This window comes from Heliangelus exortis, unplaced genomic scaffold, assembly GCF_036169615.1.
Source record: "Heliangelus exortis unplaced genomic scaffold, bHelExo1.hap1 Scaffold_277, whole genome shotgun sequence".
NCBI lineage: Eukaryota > Metazoa > Chordata > Aves > Apodiformes > Trochilidae > Heliangelus > Heliangelus exortis.
Window position 1 is genome coordinate 26,135 of NW_027285954.1, and position 25,944 is coordinate 52,078.

At 53.3% G+C, this 25,944-nt stretch overlaps 2 protein-coding genes across 7 annotated transcripts; both read left to right on the plus strand.

Annotated features, from left to right (window-relative positions):
• The first annotated feature begins 1,019 nt into the window (after nt 1-1,019).
• On the plus strand, nt 1,020-20,786 carry SYVN1 (synoviolin 1). 6 transcript variants are annotated; one of them, XM_071732621.1, is made up of 17 exons: nt 1,020-1,098; nt 1,555-1,654; nt 6,161-6,309; nt 6,557-6,649; nt 7,172-7,324; nt 7,411-7,459; nt 8,263-8,366; nt 8,467-8,593; nt 9,120-9,219; nt 10,279-10,344; nt 10,648-10,764; nt 10,915-11,066; nt 11,243-11,383; nt 11,477-11,584; nt 14,944-15,130; nt 17,417-17,532; nt 19,334-20,786. In XM_071732621.1, exons 3-17 carry the CDS (start codon nt 6,178-6,180, stop codon nt 19,522-19,524), a joined length of 1,836 nt encoding a protein of 611 aa, XP_071588722.1. In that variant the 5' UTR covers nt 1,020-1,098; nt 1,555-1,654; nt 6,161-6,177; the 3' UTR covers nt 19,525-20,786. The 6 variants fall into 6 exon arrangements, with proteins under 6 accessions (XP_071588722.1, XP_071588720.1, XP_071588721.1 ...); XM_071732619.1 differs by having other exon boundaries at nt 6,164-6,309; XM_071732620.1 differs by having other exon boundaries at nt 1,028-1,098; nt 1,551-1,654; nt 6,164-6,309.
• LOC139790832 (cuticle collagen 1-like) lies at nt 20,725-23,155 on the plus strand. Its single transcript, XM_071732625.1, has 2 exons — nt 20,725-21,137; nt 22,831-23,155. The coding sequence occupies exons 1-2, from the start codon at nt 20,839-20,841 to the stop codon at nt 23,135-23,137; spliced, it is 606 nt and encodes a 201-aa protein (XP_071588726.1). The 5' UTR covers nt 20,725-20,838; the 3' UTR covers nt 23,138-23,155.
• The last annotated feature ends 2,789 nt before the right edge of the window (nt 23,156-25,944 follow it).

Consider the following 25,944-nt stretch of genomic DNA (forward strand, 5'->3'; position numbering starts at 1 on the left):
CCCTCGAATACCTTAAAGCAAGGAAAATAAAACCTTCAGTTGCCACCAAATTAAGCAGTTGAGAGTTAGAACAGCTCTTACCTCATTCAAAGGGATAATAAAGACAAATAAAGATGATAAAACTGCAGATATTTTCAATTAAAAGCCCACAACCACTTGAGTTTTACAGGTTTTATTACCACAGACCCCAGACTCAAAGAAAAGAGAGACCTCTTATCCCTGCAGCTGCTCAGGGAGAAAATAATAAAATTTCTTATTAGTTATTTTACATCACTTTCCCAGGACTATCATCACCCAGCTTGCCACATCCCCAGACAAAAAGATTTATCAATATAAATGGTTCTTCGTGCTCAGGGGCACCAAATCTTGGCTTTAACAACATAAAAGGGGTGTTATTTTCCCCTCTCCCTCCTCAGTGGATTTTCCAAGCAAATACAAAACACTTAAGGCATCGCTCCCTCAGGTATCGAGAGTAAAAAAAAAGGAAAAAAAATATTTACGAGGCTCTTTGCACCCGGCAGCACCAAGACTCAGTCTTCCTCTCACTGAACAAGGCAGAAGGGAACAACTTTACCTCCTTTTTTCCCCTCAGAACCGAGGGAAAGTGAAGAAATCACCTCAGGAGGTGACTGCACCGCTTCCCGCCTTTTTCTCTCACACGACGCGGAGCGCACGAAGCGCGGGAAAAGAGGAACCAAATTAACCCCGCCCCTCCCCCCGAGCGCCTTTTATTGGCGGAGCGCCCGCGCTGCCAGCCAATCAGAAGGCGGAGATCGGACGAGCCCGCCCCGCCCACTCCCCTGCCACCCACCCACCGCTGTCCGTCAAAGGGAAGGCGGGACAATACGGGGCGCCAGCCAATCACAGGGGAGAATCGCAGGAGAGGCGGCGCTGATTGGCTGGGCCCTGTCCGGGCTGGTATAAAAGGCGGGGAGGCCGCCTTGGGGCGTTGTTTGTTATCTCCGTGAGGCCGGGGCGAGGTTTCGAGGTTCCTGAGGGGAAGGCGGGTCCGGGAAGACGAGGTTTCGAGGTTCCTGAGGGGAAGGCGGGTCCGGGAAGCTCTTAGTGCAGGCGCAAACCCGTGGAGTGTGACGTGAAGTACGAAAAAAAGGCAAATCTGACCCAGTGGGGGTCTCTGAGGGGGGCGGGGGGGGAGGTAACTGCCAGGTGTGAGGAGAAGGGGCTGAGGCGACTCCTCGCTCTCTGCCGCCCACCCCTTAGCAACAGCGACCTGAGGCTGCCGAGGAATTTTTCTGATTGGCTGAGCGCCGTCGGGGCTGGCCAATGGCAGCGAGACACGGGACCCTCGGCGTTCCCGCCCACCCAAAGGGCGAATGCGAGGCTGTTGGGGCCGTTCCAAGCACAACCGGGGGAGTTGGGGGGGTGGTGAGAAGCTCCCCGTGGGTTTTGTAGGGGAGTCCGTGGGCCTTTTCACGCCAAGCTTGAGGCGGGGGAGCCTCAGGTCTCTCAGGGGCGGAGGAGCGATCGGGAAAGGGTGTGAGAAGAGGGGAACTGGTCCAGGCACAGCGTGCGTTCCCCCCCCCTCCGAGGCAGGAGGGTGGTGCAGGCCTGGAGGAAGTGAGGTGTCGTGTGTGAGGCGATTCCGGTAGAGAAACGGCCTGAGGAGGGGGGGAAGCGGAGGGGCTCGGTCCGAGTGAGTTTGGGGGAAAAGCGGGGGGGGAGGGGTGACATGTTGGGGTCCCGAGGGGGGAGGGAGGGACAGGGGGGACAGGGACAGGGGGGGCACCTGGAAGGGGACACAGGGAGGGGGGGGAAGCACCTGGGGAGGGCCCAGGACCTGGGAAGGGCCCAGGGGGAAGCGGGGGGGGCGGGTGACATGTTGGGGTCCTGGGGGGAGGGGAGATAGGGACACCCGGCCCCCTCCCCCTGGAAGGGGACACAGGGAGGGGGGAGGAAGCACCTGGGGAGGGGGGGGGGCAGGTGACATGTTAAGGTCCTGGGGGGGGAAGGGGGGACAGAGTGGACAGAGACATGGGGGGCACCTGGAAGGGGACACAGGGAGGGGGAGGGCCCAGGGGAGACGGGGGGGGGGGCGGGTGACATGTTGGGGTCCTGGGAGGGACAGGGTGGACAGGGACATGGGGGGCACCTGGAAGGCAACACAGGGAGGGGGGGAAGCACCTGGGGAGGGCCCGGGGGGGGGGGGGGGGGGGGGCGGGTGACATGTTGGGGTCCTGGGGGGGACAGGGTGGACAGGGACATGGGGGGCACCTGGAAGGGGACACAGGGAGGGGGAGGAAGCACCTGGGGAGGGCCCAGGAGGGATGGGGGGGGCGGATGACATGTTGGGGGGGGGAGGGGGGGACAGGGATATGGGGGGCACCTGGAAGGGGACACAGGGAGGGGGAGGAAGCACCTGGGGAGACAGGGGGGACAGGGACATGGGGGGCACCTGGAAGGGGACACAGGGAGGGGGAGGGCCCTGGGGGGGTGGGTGACATGTTGGGGTCCTGGGGGGGACAAGGTGGACAGGGACATGGGGGGCACCTGGAACGGGACACAGGGAGGGGGAGGAAGCACCTGGGGAGGGCCCAGGACCTGGGGAGGGGCCCAGGGGGGAAGGGGGGGGGGGGCGGGTGACATGTTGGGGTCCTGGGGGGATGGTGGGGACAGGGTGGACAGGGACAAGGGGGGCACCTGGAAGGGGAGGGGGGGGGGGAGGTGAGGGGTGCCTTGGGGGGGTCGAGGGTTTAGAGGGGGCACTGGGGGTGGGAGGGCTACAGGTGGCTCGGGAGGGAGGAGGATGTGGGGACAGTGAGGGTGTGGGGTATTAAAATGGGGACAATTTGGGGGGGTAAGGGACACAATGGGGGCACTTGGAGGGGTGAGACACAGAGGTGGGGACATTGGGGACATCTGGGGGGTGGGAGAGGGAAGAGGAGGGGGACAAGACTTGAGGGGGGGGGGTGAGGGCAGCAAGTGGGAGGTGTCTGGGGGAGTTGGGGTGAGGGGACAGGGGTTGGGGGGTGGATTGTCACCTGAGAGGGTCAGGGGGACAAATGGGGGGTGGGTGACAGAGAGATCAAAGCTGTGACCTGGGGTGGGAGGGATCTGACCCTGGGTGCAGGGAATGGGGGAACAAGGAGGGGGGGGACAGGGGCAAGGGGGGACAAGGAGGGGACAGAAGGGGCACAGGGTGCCACCTGGCAGTGTTTTTGGGGAGCAAAAAAGCCCCTTTGGGAGCTGCCCCTGGGGCTTTGTCCCCCTCAGACCTGGTGCCTGGGTGGAGGAACCCTCAGCTCAGATTTCCCCTTTTTGTGGTGCAAAACCCCTTTTTTTGTCTGTTTTTCGCCAGACAGAGAGGTGCTGTGACCTGGGGGGGGAGGGATCTGACCCTGGGTGCAGGGAATGGGGGAACAAGGAGGTGGGGACAGGGACAAGGGGGACAAGGAGGGGACAGAAGGGGCACAGGGTGCCACCTGGCAGTGTTTTTGGAGAGCAGAAAAGCCCCTTTGGGAGCTCAGATTTCCACTTTTTGTGGTGCAAAACCCCTTTGTCTGTTTTTTGCCCAGCAGACAGAGAGGTGCTGTAACCTGGGGTGGGAGGGATCTGACCCTGGGTGCAGGGAATGGGGGAACAAGGAGGGGGAGACAGGGACAAGGGGGACAAGGAGGGGACAGAAGGGGCACAGGGTGCCACTTGGCAGTGTTTTTTGGGAGCAAAAAATCCCCTTTGGGAGCTGCCCCTGGGGCTTTGTCCCCTCAGACCTGGTGCCTGGGTGGAAGAACCCTCAGCTCGGCAGCAACTTTCCCCTCAGCCTTTTGTTGGTTTGGGGTCACTTCACAAGGGGGGTAACCACATCCCAAAGGTGTGAGGGTGACTGCTGGAGCTCAGATTTCCACATTTTGTGGTGCAAAACCCCTTTTTTTTGTCTGTTTTTTGCCAGACAGAGAGGTGCTGTGACCTGGGGAGGAGGGGGATCTGACCCTGGGTGCAGGGAATGGGGGAACAGAGAGAAGGGGGACAAGGAGGGGACAGAAGGGGCACAGGGTGCCACCTGGCAGTGTTTTTGGGGAGCAGAAAAGCCCCTTTGGGAGTTCAGATTTCCACATTTTGTGGTGCAAAACCCCTTTTTTTTTTCTGTTTTTTGCCAGACAGAGAGGTGCTGTGACATGGGGGGGGGATCTGACCCTGGGTGCAGGGAACGGGGGAACAAGGAGGGGGGGGACAGGGACAAGGGGGACAAGGAGGGGACAGAAGGGGCACAGGGGGCCACCTGGCAGTGTTTTTGGGAGCAGAAAAGCCCCTTTGGGAGCTGCCCCTGGGGCTTTGTCCCCTCAGACCTGGTGCCTGGGTGGAAGAACCCTCAGCTCGGCAGCAGCTTTCCCCTCAGCCTTTTGTTGGTTTGGGGTCACTTCACAAGGGTGTAACCACATCCCAAAGGTGTGAGGGTGACTGCTGGAGCTCAGATTTCCACATTTTGTGGTGCAAAACCCCTTTTTTTGTCTGTTTTTTGCCCAGCAGACAGAGAGGTGCTGTGACCTGGGGAGGAGGGGGATCTGACCCTGGGTGCAGGGAACGGGGGAACAAGGAGGGAGGGACAGGGACAAGGTGGGGACAGAAGGGGCACAGGGGGGCCACCTGGCTGGTGGCACTTGTGGCAGTGTTTTTGGGGAGCAGAAAAGCCCCTTTGGGAGCTCAGATTTCCCCTTTTTGTGGTGCAAAACCCCTTTTTTTGGTCTGTTTTTTGCCCAGCAGACAGAGAGGTGCTGTGACCTGGGGTGGGGATCTGACCCTGGGTGCAGGGAACGGGGGAACAAGGAGGGGACAGAAGGGGCACAGGGTGCCACCTGGCAGTGGTTTTGGGGAGCAAAAAAGCCCCTTTGGGAGCTGCCCCTGGGGCTTTGTCCCCTCAGACCTGGTGCCTGGGTGGAGGAACCCTCAGCTCAGATTTCCACATTTTGTGGTGCAAAACCCCTTTTTTTGTCTGTTTTTTGCCAGACAGAGAGGTGCTGTGACCTGGGGAGGAGGGGGATCTGACCCTGGGTGCAGGGAATGGGGGAACAAGGAGGGGGAGACAGGGACAAGGGGGACAAGGAGGGGACAGAAGGGGCACAGGGGGTCACCTGGCTGGTGGCACTTGTGGCAGTGTTTCTGGGGAGCAGAAAAGCCCCTTTGGGAGCTCAGATTTCCCCTTTTTGTGGTGCAAAACCCCTTTTTTTGTCTGTTTTTTGCCCAGCAGACAGAGAGGTGCTGTGACCTGGGGTGGGAGGGATCTGACCCTGGGTGCAGGGATTGGGGGACAAGGAGGTGGGGACAGGGACAAGGAGGGGACAGAAGGGGCACAGGGGGGCCACTTGGCAGTGTTTTTGGGGAGCAAAAAAGCCCCTTTGGGAGCTGCCCCTGGGGCTTTGTCTCCTCAGACCTGGTGCCTGGGTGGAAGAACCCTCAGCTCGGCAGCAGCTTTCCCCTCAGCCTTTTGTTGGTTTTGGGGTCACTTCACAAGGGGGTAACCACATCCCAAAGGTGTGAGGGTGACTGCTGGAGCTCAGATTCCCACATTTTGTGGTGCAAAACCCCTTTTTTTTGTCTGTTTTTTGCCAGACAGAGAGGTGCTGTGACCTGGGGAGGGGGGGGATTTGACCCTGGGTGCAGGGAAGGGGGGAACAGGGAGAAGGTGGGGACAGAAGGGGCACAGGGAGTCACCTGGCTGGTAGCACTTGTGGCAGTGTTTTTGGGGAGCAGAAAAGCCCCTTTGGGAGCTCAGATTTCCCCTTTTTGTGGTGCAAAACCCCTTTTTTTTGTCTGTTTTTTTGCCCAGCAGACAGAGAGATCAAAGCTGTGACCTGGGGTGGGAGGGATCTGACCCTGGGTGCAGGGAACGGGGGAACAAGGAGGGGGGGGACAGGGACAAGGGGGACAAGGAGGGGACAGAAGGGGCACAGGGTGCCACCTGGCAGTGTTTTTGGGAGCAAAAAAAGCCCCTTTGGGAGCTGCCCCTGGGGCTTTGTCCCCTCAGACCTGGTGCCTGGTGGAAGAACCCTCAGCTCGGCAGCAGCTTTCCCCTCAGCCTTTTGTTGGTTTGGGGTCACTTCACAAGGGTGTAACCACATCCCAAAGGTGTGAGGGTGACTGCTGGAGCTCAGATTTCCCCTTTTTGTGGTGCAAAACCCCTTTTTTTTGTCTGTTTTTTGCCCAGCAGGCCGAGGCAGGGAGATGATCTGGACGGCGGTGGTGATGGCGGGGAGCCTGGCGCTGACCACGGCGGTGGTGGCTCACGCCTATTACCTCAAGCACCAGTTCTACCCCACCGTGGTTTACCTCACCAAATCCAGCCCCAGCATGGCCGTAAGGATCCACTTCATTAATTAAGGCGGGTAATTAAGCCGCCAGGCTGAAGGAGGAGGTGAAACCAACCCCCTGACTGAGGGTGGGGGGGAGCTCCGGGTGCCGCTCGCTTCTGCTTTCAGCCCCCAAAATGGGTTTTGGCATCTCAGCTGCTCCGTGGTTGTTTCTCATCTCTTCTTTCTCCATCTGCCTTTTTTTCTCCTCCAATTTGCTTTGGTTTTTTTTATTTATATCCCTTCCCTTGCAGGTTCTCTACATCCAAGCCTTCGTTTTGGTTTTTCTGCTGGGGAAATTTATGGGCAAAGTTTTTTTCGGGCAGCTGCGGGCGGCAGAGATGGAGGTGAGGAGTGGGGATGGGCTGGTGGGGTGCTGGAGGTGTCAGGGGAGGGTCAAATACCCAAGGATGTGCAGATGCTTGAGGGGTTGGAGGGGATATCAAACCCTGTGAGCTTTTTGGGGCTATTTCAGGGGGGATTTTAAACCTTGTGAAGTTTTTGATGGCATTTTGGGGGGGACTTTGAACCCTGAGATGCCTCTCGTGGTATTTCTCTGGGGTGGGTTTTAAACCTTGTGAGGTTTTGCTGCCATTTTGAACTCTTGAGACACTTTGGAGGGAAGTTTTGAACCCCCAAGAGGCTTTTGCTGCTGTTTTGGGGGAATTTAGAACCCTGTGGTGTCTTTGGGGGGAAATTCCCAACTTTTCGTGCTGCGATTCTGGGGGAAATTTGGAACCCCGGGAGGCTTTCAGCTCCATTTTTCAGGGGGGGCTTTGAAACCTGAGAGCTCTTGGGCACCATTTTAGCTTCTCAACTGGGCTGAAAAGTGGGGTGAAGCCCCCCCAAACCTCTCCCCCCTCTTTCAGCACCTCCTGGAGCGTTCTTGGTACGCGGTGACCGAGACCTGTTTGGCTTTCACCGTCTTCAGAGACGACTTCAGCCCTCGTTTTGTTGCCCTCTTCACCCTCCTCCTCTTCCTCAAGTGCTTCCACTGGTTGGCTGAAGACCGGGTGGATTTTGTGAGTGTTGTGTGGTGAGAAAACACCCCTAAAAAAAGGCTGTTTTGGGGAGGGGAAGGTCAGATTTTTTCTCTCCTTGTTGGCAGATGGAGCGGAGCCCCAACATCTCCTGGCTCTTCCACTTCCGTATCATCTGTGAGTGGCCCAGCTGGGCAGGAAAGATAATTTTGGCAACTTTTTTGCATAAACCAGGGGAAAAAAACCCAAAAAAAAAACCCAGTGCAGCAGAGCGTGAGGGCTGATAAGGCTTATCAGGGCAGCCCTGTGAAGCAGGGCAGAGTTTTTGGGGGCCTTAATGAGGAAAAGTGTTGCTGGATCTGTGACAAATCCCTTCTTGTTTCTGGGGAAAGGGGTGGAAAATTCTTCCTGGGATTTATGGGGAGATGGGAAGAGTTTGGAGGGGGCTTCAAGTGCAACAACCTCGTTATTGTGGTGCATTAATTGCACTCTTAATTAACAGTTTTTTAATCCTCCCCTGGGAATGCTGCTCCTCAAAAGCCTTGGAAAGGGCTGGAAAGCTCTTCTTGGGATTTATGGGGTGGGCTGGGGAGATGGGAAGAGGGGGCTTCAAGTGAGACAACCTCGTTATTGTGGTGCATTAATTGCACTCTTAATTAACAGTTTAATTTAATCCTCCCCTGGGACTGCTGCTCCTTGGAAAGGGCTGGAAAACTCTTCTTGGGATTTATGGGGTGGGTTGGGGAGATGGGAAGAGTTTAGAGTGGGCTTCAAGTGAGACAACCTCATGACTGGTGCATTAATTGCACTCTTAATTAACAGTTTAATTTAATCATCTCCTGGGAATGCTCCTCCTCAAAGGCCTCAGCCTGGCGGGCTCCATTTCAGGCTGTTGCCCCTCAGAGCTTTGGCTTTTTGGGGTCCCACCACCCCCACCTTGAGGCTTGTTAACTCCTTTCCTCCTTCTCTCCTGCTTCCAGCCCTGATGTTCCTCCTGGGAATCCTGGATTTCCTCTTCATCAGCCATGCCTACCACAGCATCCTCACCCGGGGAGCCTCTGTCCAACTCGTTTTTGGCTTTGAGGTAAGGAAGGGGAGGGACAAACCTCCAGCTCCAGCCCTGGGATGGACAAACAGCTCCTCAGCCAGGCCCTGGTGTGCAACCAGACCCTTCCTCCCCTCAGTACGCCATCCTCATGACCATGGTGCTCACCATCTTCATCAAGTACATCCTGCACTCCATCGACCTGCAGAATGAAAACCCCTGGGACAGCAAAGCTGTTTACATGCTCTACACTGAGCTCTTCACAGGTACCTCCTCCTCTTTCCCTTTCCCCTCTTTCTTTCCCCTCTTTCTTCCCCTCTTTCTTTCCCCTCTTTCTTTCCCCTCTTTCTTTCCCCTCTTTCTTTCCCCTCTTTCTTTCCCCTCTTTCTTTCCCCTCTTTCTTTCCCCTCTTTCTTTCCCCTCTTTCTTTCCCCTCTTTCTTTCCCCTCTTTCTTTCCCCTCTTTCTTTCCCCTCTTTCTTTCCCCTCTTTCTTTCCCCTCTTTCTTTCCCCTCTTTCTTTCCCCTCTTTCTTTCCCCTCTTTCTTTCCCCTCTTTCTTTCCCCTCTTTCTTTCCCCTCTTTCTTTCCCCTCTTTCTTTCCCCTCTTTCTTTCCCCTCTTTCTTTCCCCTCTTTCTTTCCCCTCTTTCTTTCCCCTCTTTCTTTCCCCTCTTTCTTTCCCCTCTTTCTTTCCCCTCTTTCTTTCCCCTCTTTCTTTCCCCTTTTGCCCCCCTCCCCCCCTTTTTGCCAGACTGAGCCCAGAACAAATCCTTGGTGTTTTTCCTTTCCCTCAGGGTTCATCAAAGTCCTGCTCTACGTGGCCTTCATGACCATCATGATCAAAGTCCACACCTTCCCCCTCTTTGCCATCCGCCCCATGTACCTGGCCATGAGGTGAGTTCACTCTGGGGACACCTCTGGGGACACCTCTGGTGCTTTGGTGCCACCCCAGCTCAGTTTGGTGGCACCTCTGGTGCTTTGGTGGCACCTCTGGTGGTTTCGTGCCACCACAGCTCACCCGAGCTCAGTCTGGTGCCACCTCTGGTGGTTTGGTGCCACCCAAACCGAGTTTGGTGCCACCCCAGCTCACCCCAGCTCACTTTGGTGCCACCCCAGCTCACTTTGGTGCCACCCCAGCTCACCAGAGCTCACTTTGGTGCCACCCCATCCCGGTTTGGTGCCACCCCATCCCGGTTTGGTGCCACCCCATCCCGGTTTGGTGCCACCCCATCCCAGTTTGGTGCCACCCCATCCCGGTTTGGTGCCACCCCATCCCAGTTTGGTGCCACCCCATCCCAGTTTGGTGCCACCCCAGCTCACCCCATCCCAGTTTGGTGCCACCCCATCCCAGTTTGGTGCCACCCCATCCCAGTTTGGTGCCACCCCATCCCAGTTTGGTGCCACCCCATCCCAGTTTGGTGCCACCCCAGCTCACCCCATCCCAGTTTGGTGCCACCCCATCCCAGTTTGGTGCCACCCCATCCCAGTTTGGTGCCACCCCATCCCAGTTTGGTGCCACCCCATCCCAGTTTGGTGCCACCCCAGCTCACCCCATCCCGGTTTGGTGCCACCCCAGCTCAGCCCAGCCCAGTTTGGTGCCACCCCAGCTCACCCCATCCCAGTTTGGTGCCACCCCATCCCAGTTTGGTGCCACCCCATCCCAGTTTGGTGCCACCACAGCTCACCCCATCCCGGTTTGGTGCCACCCCAGCTCACCCCAGCCCAGTTTGGTGCCACCCCAGCTCACCCCAGCCCAGTTTGGTGCCACCCCAGCTCACCCCAGCCCAGTTTGGTGCCACCACAGCTCACCCCATCCCAGTTTGGTGCCACCCCAGCTCACCCCAGCCCAGTTTGGTGCCACCAGAGCCCAGTTTGGTGCCACCCCAGCTCAGCCCAGCCCAGTTTGGTGCCACCAGAGCCCAGTTTGGTGCCACCATGTCCCTTCCCTTCCAGGCAGTTCAAGAAGGCAGTGACAGATGCCATCATGTCCCGTCGGGCCATCCGCAACATGAACACTCTGTAAGTTCCCCCCGTGGCCTCCCCTCTCCCTGGGAGGTCACTTGAGGTGAAATCCCCCTCCAGGAATTCCCAACTTCCATCTTTTTCCCTCAGGGAAAAAGGTGGGAAGGAGCCTGCAGGGTTCTGAGCTGGGGGATCCCCCTCCAGATCCCTTCACCAGAACCCTGGAGGAGGAGGAGGAACGGGCGGGCGGGCGGGTGGGTGGTGGGGAGGATCCAGAAGTTGTCCCACTCCTTTCCCAACCTTCCTGGAATGTCAGGAATGGTGGCTGTCCCCTCAGATGTCCCCTCCTCACCCCCCCAGCTACCCTGATGCCACCCCTGAGGAGCTGCAGGCCATGGACAACGTTTGCATCATCTGCCGCGAGGAGATGGTGACGGGCGCCAAGCGCCTGCCTTGCAACCACATCTTCCACACCAGGTGGGCCCTCAGGTTTAGGGGTTTTTTTGGGGTTTTTTTTTTTTTTTTGGCATTTTTGGTGAGCTCAGCATCTGGGGGGGGGTGTTGGGGGGACTGGACTTGTTCTCCAGAATTTTTTGGTGTAGTTTTTGGTGTCCTTCTCCTCCCCAGCTGCCTGCGGTCGTGGTTCCAGCGCCAGCAGACGTGTCCCACCTGCCGTATGGACATCCTCAGGGCTTCCCTCCCCACACAGCCCCCTCCAGAACCCCCAGAGCAAGCCCCTCCTCAGCCCCAGCCCCCCCAAGTTCCTCAGCCCCCCAACTGTGAGTCCTCTTTCCTCCACGAGCTCACCCTGACACCCGGTGACACCCTGACACCTGGTGACACCCTGACACCCGGTGACACCCTGACTGGTGCCCCCGTGGAGCTGGGATGGGTCACCTGGTTTCTTTGGGGGGGTTTTGGGGTTCTCACCACCTTTCTTCTCCCCCCTCTGTAGTTCCCCAGGGACTCATCCCCCCCTTCCCACCGGGAATGTTTCCCTTCTGGCCACCAATGGGTCCCTTCCCACCAGCTCCTGGTGGTGGTCAACCACACAATGGCTCTGGAAACGGCAGCTCTGGCTCCAGCAGTGGTTCAGGTGGGTTCTGTCTAAAAAAAAAAATAAAAAATTGGGTTCCCCCCACTCTTTTTTACACCTCCCACCACTCTCGTGTCCTTCTCCTCACCTCAGCCTCCAGACCTGGTGATGCCAGCACTGCCAGATCGGATGCAGCAGTGCCAGGAGCAGTGGGTGGGATCCCTTTGCCTCCACCATGGATGGGAATGCCACCACTCTTTGGTAAGACTTGGGAAGACTTTTTTTGGGATCCATCACCCCCTCAAGGACTGCCCCTTCATGGGGTTTGTCCTGGAAGGGTTTAGGGAGGGACCTTGAAGATCATCTCCTCCAACCTCCCTGCCACAGGGCACCTCTTATCCAAGGGTTGCTCCAAGCCTCATCCAAGCTGGGCTGGAACAGCTCCAGGCAGCCAAAATTTCCTTGGAATCCTGTTCCAGGGTCTCACCACCCTCACAGGGGAAGAACTTTTTCCCCATGTCCAACCTCAACCTCCCCTCTTCCACTTTTCCACTTTTTTTTTTGCCCCTCATCCTCTCTCTCTCTCTCTCCACACACCCGTGCAAAAAATTCCATCCCAGATTTTTTGTAGCTCCTTTCAGGGATTGGAATCCCTGGAAACCAAACTCCAGGGCTTGGGAAGTCACCAGGAGGTGACCTGGGAGCCTCCTGCTCTCCTCAGCCTCCAGACCTGCTGATGCCACCACTGCCAGATCAGATGCAGCAGTGCCTGAGATCCCTTTCCCTCCACCATGGATGGGAATTCCATGGCCACCACTCCTTGGGAAGACTTGGGAAGACTTTTTTGGGGATCCATCACCCCCTCAAGAACTGCCCCTTCATGGGGTTTGTCCTAAAATGGATTAGGGAGGATGAGCTCCTCCAACCTCCCTGCCACAGGGCACCTCTCATCCAAGGGTTGCTCCAAGCCCCATCCAAGCTGGGCTGGAACAGCTCCAGGCAGCCAAAATTTCCTTGGAATCCTGTTCCAGGGTCTCACCACCCTCACAGGGGAAGAACTTTTTCCCCATGTCCAACCTCAACCTCCCCTTTAATTTTTTTCCACTTTTTTTTCCTCTTCCATTTGCCCCTCATCCTCTCTCCACACACCCATGCCAGAAGTTCCATCCCAGATTTTTTGTAGCCCCTTCCAGGGATTGGAATCCCTGGAAACCAAACTCCAGGGCTTGGGAAGTCACCAGGAGGTGACCTGGGAGCCTCCTCTTCTCCAGGCTGAACAACCCCAATCCCTCAGCCTGGATCCCAGGGAGCTGCTCAGCCCTCTGAGCATTTCAGGGGCTCCTCTGGAGAGGTTCCAGGAGCTCCAAGTCCTTCTGCTCTTGGGGATTCCAGACCTGGAGACTGCTCCAGGTGGGATCTGCCAGGAGCAGAGCAGGGGGCAGGGAGCTCCCCTCCCTCACCCCTCTGGACACTTTTCTTCTGATGCAGCCCAGGACAGGGTTGGTTTCTGGGCTCCAAGCTCAGGCTCTCTCCTGCTTTGAGCCAGGAGAAAGATGATTTTGTCTTGGACTTTTTTTGCTTTTAGCTGAGTCTGTCCTGGTTTGGGCCAGGAGAAAAGTGATTTTCTGTCTTGTCTTTTCTTGTCTTGGTTTTCTTGCTTTTAGCTGAGTCTCTTGTAACGAGAGCAAAAAACCAGAGCTAAAAGCAAAAGTACAAAACAAAAAATCCCTTTTCTCCTGGCCCAAACCAGGACATGTCCAGGGCTCCTCTTGGAGCTTCTGGGCCCCCACAAACCCCCCCAGATCCTTCTCCTCAGGGCTGTCCCCAAATCTTTTCCTGGGATTGCCTCCCCCCAGGTGCAGAACCTTCTAGAACCTTCTGGTCAGTTGGCACTGACTCCTTTCTCCAGGCTCTCCAGGTCCCTCTGGATCCCACCCCTTCCCTCCAGGGACCCCCCCACCCCGGTGTCACCAGCACCCAAGTGTCTGAGGGTGCCCTCAGCACCCTTGTTTGTGATGTTCAGGACCCAGAGCAGAGCCTGAGGAGCTCCCCTGGTTAAAAAGAGGGGGGTGAGGGTGCTTTTTGGGGGGTTTGAGGCCCCCCTACCTACCCCATCCTCAAAATTCCAACGTTTGCTGACTTCCGCCTCGTTCTGCGCGTAGATTTGTTGCCTCATGGAGATCACCAGCTCCCGGATTTTTTCCTGGTCTAAATCCTCCTGGGAATGAGGAGAGGATAAAAACCAGATTCCCAAAAATCCCCCCATCCCAGAAAACCTTTGGTGTGGGGGAGACACCTCCAAGATCATCCACAGCCCAACCTGTGAGCACCTCCCCTCCCAACCACCTCCCTAAGGACCAGATCCACACATCCCTGAGATATTTCCAGGGATTCTGACTCCAGCACTGCCCTGGGCAGATTATTCCAGTGCCTGACAACCCTTCCAGTGAATCTCAGAGGATTTGTGCTCTCTCAAGGAGCCTTGTTGCCCTTTTTTGTCCTTTTTTTTGTAAGGAGGTGCCCAGACCTGAATCCAGCGTTCCCAGGGTGGCCCCAGCAGTGCTGAGGACAGGGTGGCAACCACCCCCCTCTTCCTGGTGGCCACAGGGTCTCTGATACAACCAGGATGTCACTGGCCCTTTTGGCCACTCTCCTGACCCCCATTTACTCAACCAACACCCCCAGCTCCCCCCTGCAGCTTCCTAACCCCACACCCCAACTGGTTCTGACCCAAATGCAGGACCTGCCACTTGAGGTGGAGCTTTCTTCCCTCACAGAGATCACCAGCTTCTGGTTTTTTTTCCTGCTCTAAATCCTCCAGGGAATGAGGAGAGAATAAAAGACAGATTCCCAAACATCCCCCCCCCCCTATCCCAGAAAACCTTTGGTGGGGGGAGACACCTCCAAGATCATCCACAGCCCAACCTGTGAGCACCTCCCCTCCCAACCACCTCCCTAAGGACCAGATCCACACATCCCTGAGATATTTCCAGGGATTCTGACTCCAGCACTGCCCTGGGCAGATTATTCCAGTGTCTGACAACCCTTCCAGTGAATCTCAGAGGATTTGGGCTCTCTCAAGGAGCCTTGTTGCCCTTTTTTGTCTTTTTTTTTCTGTAGGGAGGTGCCCAGACCTGAATCCAGCGTTCCCAGGGTGGCCCCAGCAGTGCTGAGGACAGGGTGGCAACCACCCCCCTCTTCCTGGTGGCCACAGGGTCTCTGATAACAAGCCAGGATGTCACTGGCCCTTTTGGCCACTCTCCTGACCGCCATTTACTCAACCAACACCCCCAGCTCCCCCCTGCAGCTTCCTAACCCCACACCCCAACTGGTTCTGACCCAAATGCAGGACCTGCCACTTGAGGTGGAGCTTTGTTCCCTCACAGAGATCACCAGCTCCTGCTTTTTTTCCTGCTCTAAATCCTCCAGGGAATGAGAAGAGGATAAAAAACCAGATTCCCAAAGCCCCCCCTGGGATTTATCCCAGAGCAGACACCAAGGAGCTCCCCCTGTGGGACCCAACCCCTGCGTCACCCCGAGTGCCGCCTCCGGCGCCATCTTGGGTTACCTCAGACTCGGAATCCCGGTGCCTCTCCTTGACTTCCCTTCTCTTCCCACAGGATTTCCCCCCATGCCGATGCCTCCGGATGGATTTTTTGGGCTGACGGAGGAGGAGCAGCGTGCCATGGAGGGCCAGGAGAGGCAGCACCTGGAGGCCAGGCTGCAGTGTCTGCAGAACATCAACATCCTGCTGGACGCCGCCATGTTGCAGATCAGCCAGTACCTGACAGTGCTGGCCAGCCTCAGGTGAGGGAAAACCTGACAGGAACCCCACAAAAATCACCCTTTTGGGGGTTTTGTTTATTTTGGTTTGGGTTTTTTTTTTTTTTGTTTGGGTTTTTTGGATTTATTGTTCTGGGTTTTTTTGGTTTGGTTTTTTTTTGGGTTGGTGGGGTTTGGTTTGGGGTTTTTTGCTGGTTGTTTGGGTTTTTTGTTTGGGTTTTTTTTGGTTTGATTTTTTTTGGGGGGTTTTTTTGGTTTGGGTTTTTTTTTGGTTTGGGTTTTTTTTGGTTTGGGTTTTTTTTGGTTTGGGTTTTTTTTGGTTTGGTTTTTTTTGGTTTGGGTTTTTTTGGTTTGGTTTTTTTTGGTTTGGTTTTTTTTGGTTTGGTTTTTTTTGGTTTGGTTTTTTTTGGTTTGGTTTTTTTTGGTTTGGTTTTTTTTGGTTTGGTTTTTTTTGGTTTGGTTTTTTTGGGGGTTTGGTTTTTTGGGGTTTGGTTTTTTGGGGTTTGGCTTGGGGTTTGGTTTGGTTTGGGGTTTGGTTTGGGGTTTGGTTTGGGGTTTGGTTTGGGTTTTGGTTTGGGGTTTGGTTTGGTTTGGGGTTTGGTTTGGTTTGGGGTTTGGTTTGGTTTGGGGTTTGGTTTGGTTTGGGGTTTGGTTTGGTTTGGGGTTTGGTTTGGTTTGGGGTTTGGTTTGGTTTGGGGTTTTTTGCTGGTTGTTTGGGTTTTTTGCTTGGGTTTTTTTTTGGTTTGATTTTTTTGTTTGGGTTTTTTTTGTTTGTTTTTTTTTGTTTGGTTTTTTTTGGTTTGGTTTTGCTTTGTTTTTTTTGGTTTGGTGGGTTTTGGTTTGGTAGGTTTTGGTTTGGTGGGTTTTGGTTTGGTTTGGGGTTTTTTGCTGGCTGTTTTTTTGTTTGGTTTTTTTTGCTTTGGTTCTTTTTGGTTTGGTTTTTTCTGGGTTGTTTTTTTCTGGATTGGGTGGTTTTTTCTGGGTTGGTTGGGTTTTGGGTTGGTTGGGTTTTGGGTTGGTTGGGTTTTGGTTTGGTTGGGTTTTTGGTTTGGTTGGGTTTTTGGTTTGGTTGGGTTTTTGGTTTGGTTGGGTTTTTGGTTTGGTTGGGTTTTTGGTTTGGTTGGGTTTTTGGTTTGGTTGGGTTTTTGGTTTGGTTGGGTTTTTGGTTTGGTTGGGTTTTTGGGTTGGTTGGGTTTTTGGGTTGGTTGGGTTTTTGGTTTGGTTGGGTTTTTGGTTTGGCCGGTTTTTGGTGTTTGGTTTGTTTGGGTTGGGGATTTTTTGGTGTTTTTTTGTGTTGGGTTTTTTGTGTTGTTTTTTCTTGATTTGGATTTTTTGTTTAGGGTTTTTATTTTGGTGGGTTTTTTGTTTTGGTACTTTTGGTTGGTTTTTTGTGTTGTTTTGGGTTTTTTTGTGTTGGGGTTTTTTTTGTGTTGGGGGTTTTTGTGTTGGGCGTTTTTTGTGTTGTTTTTTTTGGTTTGAGGTTTTTTTGGTTTGGGTTTTTTTTGGTTTGGGTTTTTTTTGGTTTGGGTTTTTTTTGGTTTGGGTTTTTTTTGGTTTGGGTTTTTTTGGTTTGGGGTTTTTTTTGGTTTGGGTCTTTTTTTGGTTTGGGTTTTTTTTGGTTTTGGTTTTTTTTGGTTTGGGTTTTTTTGGTTTTTTTTGGTTTGGGTTTTTTTTTGGTTTGGGTTTTTTTTGGTTTGGGTTTTTTTTGGTTTGGGTTTTTTTTTTGGTTTGGGTTTTTTTTTGGTTTGGTTTTTTTTTTTGGTTTGGGTTTTTTTTTGGTTTGGGTTTTTTTTTGGTTTGGGTTTTTTTTTGGTTTGGGTTTTTTTTTGGTTTGGGTTTTTTTTTGGTTTGGGTTTTTTTTTGGTTTGGGTTTTTTTTTGGTTTGGGTTTTTTTTGTTTGAGGTTTTTTTTGTTTGAGGTTTTTTTTGTTTGAGTTTTTTTTTGTTTGAGGTTTTTTTTGTTTGAGGTTTTTTTGGTTTGGGGTTTTTTTTGTTTGGGTTTTTTGTTTCATTTTGGGTTTTTTTTGGTTTGGGTTTTTTTTGGTTTGAGGTTTTTTTGGTTTGGGTTTTTTTTGGTTTGGGTTTTTTTTGTTTGGGTTTTTTTTGGTTTGGGGTTTTTTTTTTTTGGTTTGGGGTTTTTTTTTTTGGTTTGGGTTTTTTTTGGTTTGGGGTTTTTTTGGTTTGGGGTTTTTTTGGTTTGGGGTTTTTTTTGGTTTGGGGTTTTTTTGGTTTGGGTTTTTTGTTTCATTTTGGGTTTTTTTGGTTTGGGTTTTTTTTTTTTTCCCCTGCAATTGACCAGAGTCCCTCCTAGGTCCCCCAGTCCAGCTCCTCACCCCAGACCCCCCCAGGCTCCCCCCCCTGAGGAGCCCAACGCCCCCCACTCACCCAACAGCCCCGAGCCCAGCACCAGCACCACGGCCACCACCGGTGAGGGAGGGAGGGAGGGACCTCCAGGGATTGGGATTTCCAGGGGTTGGGATTTCCAGGGGTTGGGATTTCCAGGGATTGGGATTTCCAGGGATTGGAATGTCCAAGGGTTGGGGACGTCGAGCGATTGGGGACCTTTGGGGGTTGGGGACCTTTGGGGGTTGGGGACCTCCCAAGGGTTGGGATCTCCAGGGGTTGGGATCTCCCAGGGGTTGAGGACCTTTGGGGGTTGGGATCTCCAGGGGTTGGGGACCTCCAGGGTTGGGACCTCCCAGTGGTTGGGATCTCCAGGGGTTGGGATCTCCAGGGGTTGGGATCTCCAAGGGTTGGGACCTTGGGGGATTGGGGATCTCCAAGGGTTAGGGATCTCCAAGGGTTGGGATCTCCAGGGCTTGGGATCTCCAGGGGTTGGGATCTCCAAGGGTTGGGGATCTCCAGGGGTTGGGGATCTCCAGGAGTTGGGGACTTTGGCAGGTTGGGACCTCCAGGGTTGGGATCTCCAAGGGTTGGGATCTCCAAAGGTTGGGGATCTCCAGGGGTTGGGATCTCCAAGGGTTGCGATCTCCAGGGGTTGGGGATCTCCAGGGGTTGGGATCTCCAGGGGTTGGGATCTCCAGGGGTTGGGATCTCCAAGGGTTGCGATCTCCAGGGGTTGGGATCTCCAAGGGTTGGGATCTCCAAGGGTTGGGGACCTCCAGGGGTTGGGATCTCCAAGGGTTGGGGATCTCCAGGGGTTGGGATCTCCAAGGGTTGGGATCTCCAGGGGTTGGGGATCTCCAGGGGTTGGGATCTCCAGGGGTTGGGATCTCCAGGGGTTGGGATCTCCAAGGGTTGGGATCTCCAAGGGTTGGGACCTTGGGGGGTTGGGGATCTCCAGGGGTTGGGGATCTCCAGGGCTTGGGGACCTTTGGGGGTTGGGGACCTCCCAGGGGTTGGGACCTCCAGGAGTTGGGGACTTTGGCGGGTTGGGACCTCCAGGGTTGGGATCTCCCAGGGGTTGGGATCTCCAGGGGTTGGGGATCTCTAAGAGTTGGGGGCCTCCAAGGTTTGGGATCTCCAGGGGTTGGGACCTCCAAGGGTTGGGATCTCCAGGGGTTGGGACCTCCAGGGTTGGGATCTCCAGGGGTTGGGATCTCCAGGGGTTGGGATCTCCAAGGGTTGGGATCTCCAGGGGTTGGGATCTCCAGGGGTTGGGATCTCCAAAGGTTGGGGATCTCCAGGGCTTGGGATCTCCAGGGCTTGGCATCTCCAGGGCTTGGCATCTCCAAGGGTTGGGATCTCCAGGGGTTGGGATCTCCAGGGGTTGGGATCTCCAAGGGTTGGGATCTCCAAGGGTTGGGATCTCCAGGGGTTGGGGATCTCCAGGGGTTGGGGATCTCCAGGGGTTGGGGATCTCCAGGGGTTGGGGATCTCCAAGTGTTGGGGATCTCCAGGGGTTGGGGATCTCCAAGTGTTGGGATCTCCAGGGGTCGGGATCTCCAGGGCTTGGGATCTCCAAGGGTTGGGGATCTCCAGGGGTTGGGATCTCCAAGTGTTGGGGATCTCCAGGGGTTGGGGATCTCCAAGTGTTGGGATCTCCAGGGGTTGGGGATCTCCAGGGGTTGGGATCTCCAGGGGTTGGGATCTCCAGGGGTTGGGATCTCCAGGAGTTGGGATCTCCAGGGCTTGGGATCTCCAGGGCTTGGGGACTCCCCAGGCCCCTGGGGGTGCACCCAGGGGGCAGCCCCCCTCCCGGGGCTTCCTCCCAGTTCAAACTGGGATCGTTGCCTCCTCCCCAGTACTGAACTTTTCTCCTTCCCAGAATCCCCCGCGCCGGCGGGCGCCGAGGCCTTGGCCACCCCGGAAGAGGAGAAGAAGGAGGTGGAGGAGGAGAAAAAGGAGGAAGAGGAGGCCACGGGGGGTGCTGAAGGCTCCTCCTCCCCAGAGGAACCCGACACGGCCGAGCTGCGGCGCCGCCGCCTCCAAAAATTGGGGACCCCCTCCCCCCAATGACCCCCCCGGGGGGCACCGAAACCCCTCGGGTGCTCCCGACCCTCGGGTGGGGCCTTTTCCTTGATTTAAGTTTTTTTCCACCAAAACCCCTTCCAGCTTCCACCCCCGTTCCTGGTTACCTCTCTAAACCTTTTTGGAGTTTTTTGGTGGCCAAGAGCTGTGTTTCTTGAGCCTTTTTTGGGTTTTTTTTGCCCCGTTTCTCCTGGGTTTCACCCCAATTCTCTTCCCCCTCTCCAGGCAGGTCCTGGGGTGGGGTTTGGAGATGGTGGTTGGGGGGGCGACCACCCCCACTTTGGGATGGGTGAGCAAACACCCCTTGACATTGCTCAAAATCCCCTCTTTTCCACCCAAAACCTTCCCCGGGCCATGTCACCGACGCCATCATGGCGGCCAAACCCACCTCCACTTCAAGTTGGGAATTTTCCCCGGGAATTTTGGGAATTTCCCACCCCCCCCTTCCTTAGCAAACTAGCTGGTTAACAGTATTAACTAGTCCTCCCCTCAGAAAGCCACTTCCCACCCCAAAATACCCCCAGGGGGCCAACGTGGGGCAGCCGGGTGCCCCCCCCGAACCCAAAATGGCGCCGCGGAACCGGTTCCGAAGGTGCCGGGAGGCTCCGGAACCTCCCCCCTTTCCCACCCCCTTTCTTCTCCCGGGGCTCCTCAGTGCCTGACGGATCCGAAACCTCTCAGGGAATCCAATCCCAGGTGGGAAATGGCGGCGTTGGAACCCAAAGAGCCAACGGCCTCTTGGTTTTTTTGGGGGGAAATGGTGGTTTTTTGGGAACGAGGCACATTTCCCTCTCCAGGCCTTGGGTTTGGGGCAACCAGAACCCCAAAAAGTTGGGTTCTGGTTGGCCCAAACCCAAGTGATTACGGGAGGAAGACCAATCGGTGAGGGGCAAACGTCACCGGGCCTCTTTGTGGAGTTGTTTTTCCCCCAGTTGGGTGTTTTTTGGGCCATTTTCAGGCAAAATGTTGAATTTTTGTGCTTCAGTTTCACGTTGGATTTTTCTGGTTGGTTGGTTGGGTTTTTTTTTTTTTTGGTCGATTCTTCCAAATTTCCTTCTTTTCGGGGTGGGGCAGGGAAGGAAGATGCAGAGTCAAGCCAACTTGACACCAAACTTGGTCTTTTTCACCCCAAAACCTTTTCTTTTTCGGGTGGGTGTCAGCGTCGGAGGATTTATTTAAGTTGTAAATAATGTATAAAGTTTTAATAGCTCCGTTGTAAATACTGCAGAATAAAAATCGCAGTAAAAATGGCCGCCGTTCCCTCCTTCAAGGCCGCTCTGGCCTCTCTTCCCCTTCGTCTCCATGGTGATAGGCGAGAAACCGGAAGTCCCCAGCCCCGCTTCCGCGTCTCGATGCTCACAGCGCTACCTCCCGTGCGCTAGGGGGCGCTGCGGGCCGCTACTTCCGCCCCTGGAGCCGCTCTGGCGCAGCTTTCCCGCTCCTCGCTGGTTTCCTCATCCGGGTCTCCGGCGCCTCAGGGTTGGAGGCGAAATGGCGGCCGAGGGTCCGGAGGCCTCGGGCAGCCCGGGCCGCGCTGGGGCCGAAGGGGCCTTGGGGGGCGGCGGAGGACGGCGGCACCGGAACCCCCGGGGAGCCGGAGGGTGAGAGGGGGAGGATGGGGGGGGTTGGGAAGGGGTGGGGGGGCTTGGGGGGGAGCGTTAAGGGATTTGAGGGGGGGCTGTGAGGCAGGGCTGGGCCATTCTGGGGGCAAAAAGGGGTTTAATGGGGGCAGAGAGGGGCTGTGGGGCAGCTCGGGGGCTTTATTGAGTCCTTTGATTTATTTAGGGGGGGTTATTGGGGAGATTTGGGAGCTTTGGGGGGAAAAATGTGGAATGGGGGTGTCTGGGATTTTATTTGAGGGGGGTTTTGGGGGCAGATTTGGGAGTTTTGGAGGAAAAAGGTAGAATGGGGGTGTCTGGGATTTTATTTGGGGGAGTTTTGGGGCAGATTTGGGACTTTTTTAAGGAAAAATGGAAAAGGGGGGGGTGTCTGGGACTTTATTTGGGGGGAGTTTTTGGGCAGATTTGGGAGTTTTGGGGGGGAAAAGGTCGAATGGGGGTGTCTGGGACTTTATTTGAGGGGGGTTTTTGGGGCAGATTTGGGACTTTTGGAGGAAAAAAGGTAGAATGGGGGTGTCTGGGATTTTATTTGAGGGGGGTTTTGGGGCAGATTTGGGATTTTTAGGCGAAAAAGGTAGAATGGGGGTGTCTGGGATTTTATTTAGGGGGAGTTTGGGGCAGATTTAGGACTTTTGGGGGAAAAATGTGAAATGGGGGTGTCTGGGACTTTTAGGGAGGAGTTTTTGGGCAGATTTGGGGCTTTTTTAAGGAAAAATGGGAAAGGGGGGGATGAGGGGGCTTCTGGGGTTTTATTTAGGGGGGAGTTTGGGGCAGATTTGGGAGTTTTGGAGGAAAAAGATGGAATGGGGAGGATAAGGGGGTGTCTGGGACTTTATTTGGGGGGGATTATTGGGCAGGTTTGGGATTTTTAGGGGAAAAAGGTAGAATGGGGGTGTCTGGGATTTTATTTAGGGGGAATTTTTGGGCAGATTTGGGACTTTTGGGGGAAAAATGTGGAATGGGGGGATGAGGGGTGTCTGGAACTTTATTTGGGGGGGATTATTTGGGAGTTTTTGGGGGGAAAATCTGGAATGGGGGGGATGAGGGGGGGTCTGGGACTTTATTTGGGGGGGATTATTTGGGAGTTTTGGGGGGAAAGTCTGGAATGGGGGGGTCTGGGACTTTATTTAGGGGGAATTATTGAGATTTGGGACTTTTGGGGGGAAAATGTAAAATGGGGGTGTCTGGGATTTTATTTGGGGGGGGTTATTGGGCAGATTTGGGATTTTTAGGGGAAAAAGGTAGAATGGGGGTGTCTGGGATTTTATTTAGGGGGAATTTTTGGGCAGATTTGGGACTTTTGGGGGAAAAATGTAAAACGGGGGGTGTCTGGGATTTTATTTGGGGGGGGTTATTGGGCAGATTTGGGACTTTTGGGGGAAAAATGTGAAATGGGGGGGATGAGGGGGTGCCTGGGATTTTATTTAGGGGGAATTATGGGGAAAATTTGGGCCTTTTGGAGGAAAAGGGGGGGGTGAGGGGGTGCCTGGGGCTTTTTTTGGGGGGGGGAACTATCGGGATCGATGGGGACGAAGCTGAGAATGGAGCTGAAAGGGGGGGGTCAAGGGGTGACAGGGAGGGAGGGGGGGGGCCACCAGGGCACCCACTGAGGTCCCTGTGACCCCCCCCCTTATTTTTAACCCCAAAATTTCCCTCCCCCCCCACCCCCCTTCAGCCCCAAGGGCAGAACCCCCTCCCCCTGCCCCCCCTCCGGAGGCTCCCGCTGCCCCCCCCCACCTCCCATCCCCCAGGGCTGCAACGGTGCCGTGGCCCCCCCAGAGCCTGAGGAGCCCCCCCCAGCTGCTCCTGAGGACCCCCCACCCCCCAGGGACCCCGAGCCCCCTCCTGAGGAGCCCCCCCTCACCTACCCCCCCGAGTTTGAGAAGCTTTGGCAAGCAGCACGAAGCAACCCCCACGACTTCACTGCCTGGACTGAGCTCCTGCAGTACGTGGAGCAAGAGGTAATTAAAACCTTTTTTTAAGGCATTAATTTAACCCCCAGACCCATTAAAATCTCATTTACCCCCCCCAAATTATTCTAAGAGTGGTTAAAACCCCCCCTGTGACCTCTCAGGACCTTTAAAATCTGAATTAAAACCCACCCCGACCTCCCAGGCACATTCAGACCTTCCTTAAAACCCCCCCAAAACTCTCAGAGTCATTAAAGTGTTAATTAAAACCCCCCAAGCCTGATCAGACTTTAATTAAAAACCCCCAGACTCAATAAAAATTTAATTTAATTTAAATTGCTTAAAAACTTCATTAAAATTTACTCTCACCCATTAAACCCCCCCTGGACCCATTCAAAACATTAATTAAAACTCACCCTGGACCCATTCAAACATTAATTAAAAACTAATATTAAAGATTAATTAACCCCCCCCAAATTTTTATCCCTTGAACCCCCTGTGAGCCACTTCCTCTCTCCAAAACTCCTTAAAATCTTGATTTTAGCCCCACCCTGAGCTGCTGCTCTTCATCAAACCTTCCTTAAACCCCCCCAAGACCCTCAGAGTCATTAAAGTGTTAATTAAAACCCCCCCAGGCCTGATCAGACTTTAATTAAAACCCCCCAGACCCATTTAAAATTTAATTTAAATGGACCCTGATGCATTAAAACCTTATTTAAAATTTATTTTTTGCCTATTAAAACCTCCCTGGACCCATTCAAACATTAATTAAAACCCCCCTGGACCCATTCAAACGTTAATTAAAAACTAATTTTAAGCATTAATTAACCCCCCCCCAAAATTTTTATCCCTTAAACCCCCTGTGAGCCACTTCCTCTCTCCAAAACTCCTTAAAATCTTGATTTTAGCCCCACCCTGAGCTGCTGCTCTTCCTCAAACCTTCCTTAAACCCCCCCCAAACCCTCAGTCATTAAAGTGTTAATTAAAACCCCCCCAAATCCTCCCAGGCCTGATCAGACTTTAATTAAAACCCCCCAGAGCCATTAAAATGTAATTAAATGGATCCTGATGCATTAAAACCTTATTTAAAATTTATTTTTGCCTATTAAAACCCCCCTGGACCCATTCAAACATTAATTAAAAATTAATATTAAACATTAATTAACCCCCCCCAAATTTTTATTCCCTAAAACCCCCTGTGAGCCACTTCCTCTCTCCAAAACTCCTTAAAATCTTGATTTTAGCCCCACCCTGAGCTGCTGCTCTTCCTCAAACCTTCCTTAAACCCCCCCCAAAACCCTCAGAGTCATTAAAGTGTTAATTAAAACCCCCCCAGGCCCTGATCAGACTTTAATTAAAAACCCCCAGACCCATTTAAAATTTAATTTAGATGGACCCTGATGCTTAAAAACCTTAATTAAAATTTATTTTCCCCTGTATATTTTCACCTGCACCCATTCAAACATTAATTAAAAATTAATATTAAACATTAATTAACCCCCCCCCAAATTTTTATCCCTTAAGCCCCCTGTGAGCCACTTCCTCTCTCCAAAACTCCTTAAAATCTTGATTTTAGCCCCACCCTGAGCTGCTGCTCTTCCTCAAACCTTCCTTAAACCCCTCCCCAATCCCTCAGAGTCATTAAAGTGTTAATTAAACCCCCCCCCAGGCCTGATCAGACTTTAATTAAAACCCCCAGACCCATTTAAAATTTAATTTAAATGGACCCTGATGGAATCAAGTCTTAATTAAAACTTATTCTCACCCATTAAAGCCCACCTGGACCCATTCAAACATTAATTAAAAATTAATATTAAACATTAATTAACCCCCCCCCCAAATTTTTATCCCTTAAACCCCCTGTGAGCCACTTCCTCTCTCCAAAAATCCTTAAAAATCTTGATTTTAGCCCCACCCTGAGCTGCTGCTCTTCCTCAAACCTTCCTTAAACCCCTCCCCAAACCTCAGAGTCATTAAAGTGTTAATTAAAACCCCCCCAAATCCTCCCAGGCCTGATCAGGACTTTAATTAAAACCCCCCAGAGTCATTAAAATGTAATTAAATGGATCCTGATGCATTAAAACCTTATTTAAAATTTATTTTTGCCTATTAAAACCCCCCTGGACCCATTCAAACATTAATTAAAAACTAATTTTAATCATTAATTAACCCCCCCCCCCCAAAATTTTTACTCCCTTAAACCCCCTGTGAGCCACTTCTCTCCAAAACTCCTTAAAAATCTTGCTTTTAGCCCCCACCCTGAGCTGCTGCTCTTCCTCAAACCTTCCCTTAAAACCCCTCCCCAATCCCTCAGAGTCATTAAGTGTTAATTAAAACCCCCCAGGCCTGATCAGACTTTAATAAAAAACCCCCAGACCCATTTAAAATTTAATCTAGATGGACCCTGATGCTTAAAACTTAATTAAAATTTATTCTCACCCATTAAACCCCCCCCTGGACCCATTCAAACATTAATTAAAACCCCACCTACACCTATTCAAACATTAATTAAAAATTAATATTAAACATTAATTAACCCCCCCCCCCAAATTTTTATCCCTTAAACCCCCTGTGAGCCACTTCCTCTCTCCAAAACTCCTTAAAAATCTTGATTTTAGCCCCCCAACCTTGAAGCTGCTGCTCTTCCTCAAACCCTTCCTTAAACCCCCCCCTCAAAACCCTCAGAGTCATTAAAGTGTTAATTAAAACCCCCCAGGCCTGATCAGACTTTAATTAAAACCCCCCAGAGCCATTAAAATGTAATAAAATGGATCCTGATGCATTAAAACCTTATTTAAAATTTATTTTTGCCTATTAAACCCCACCCTGGACCCATTCAAACATTAACTAAAACTCATCTGGACCCATTCAAAACATTA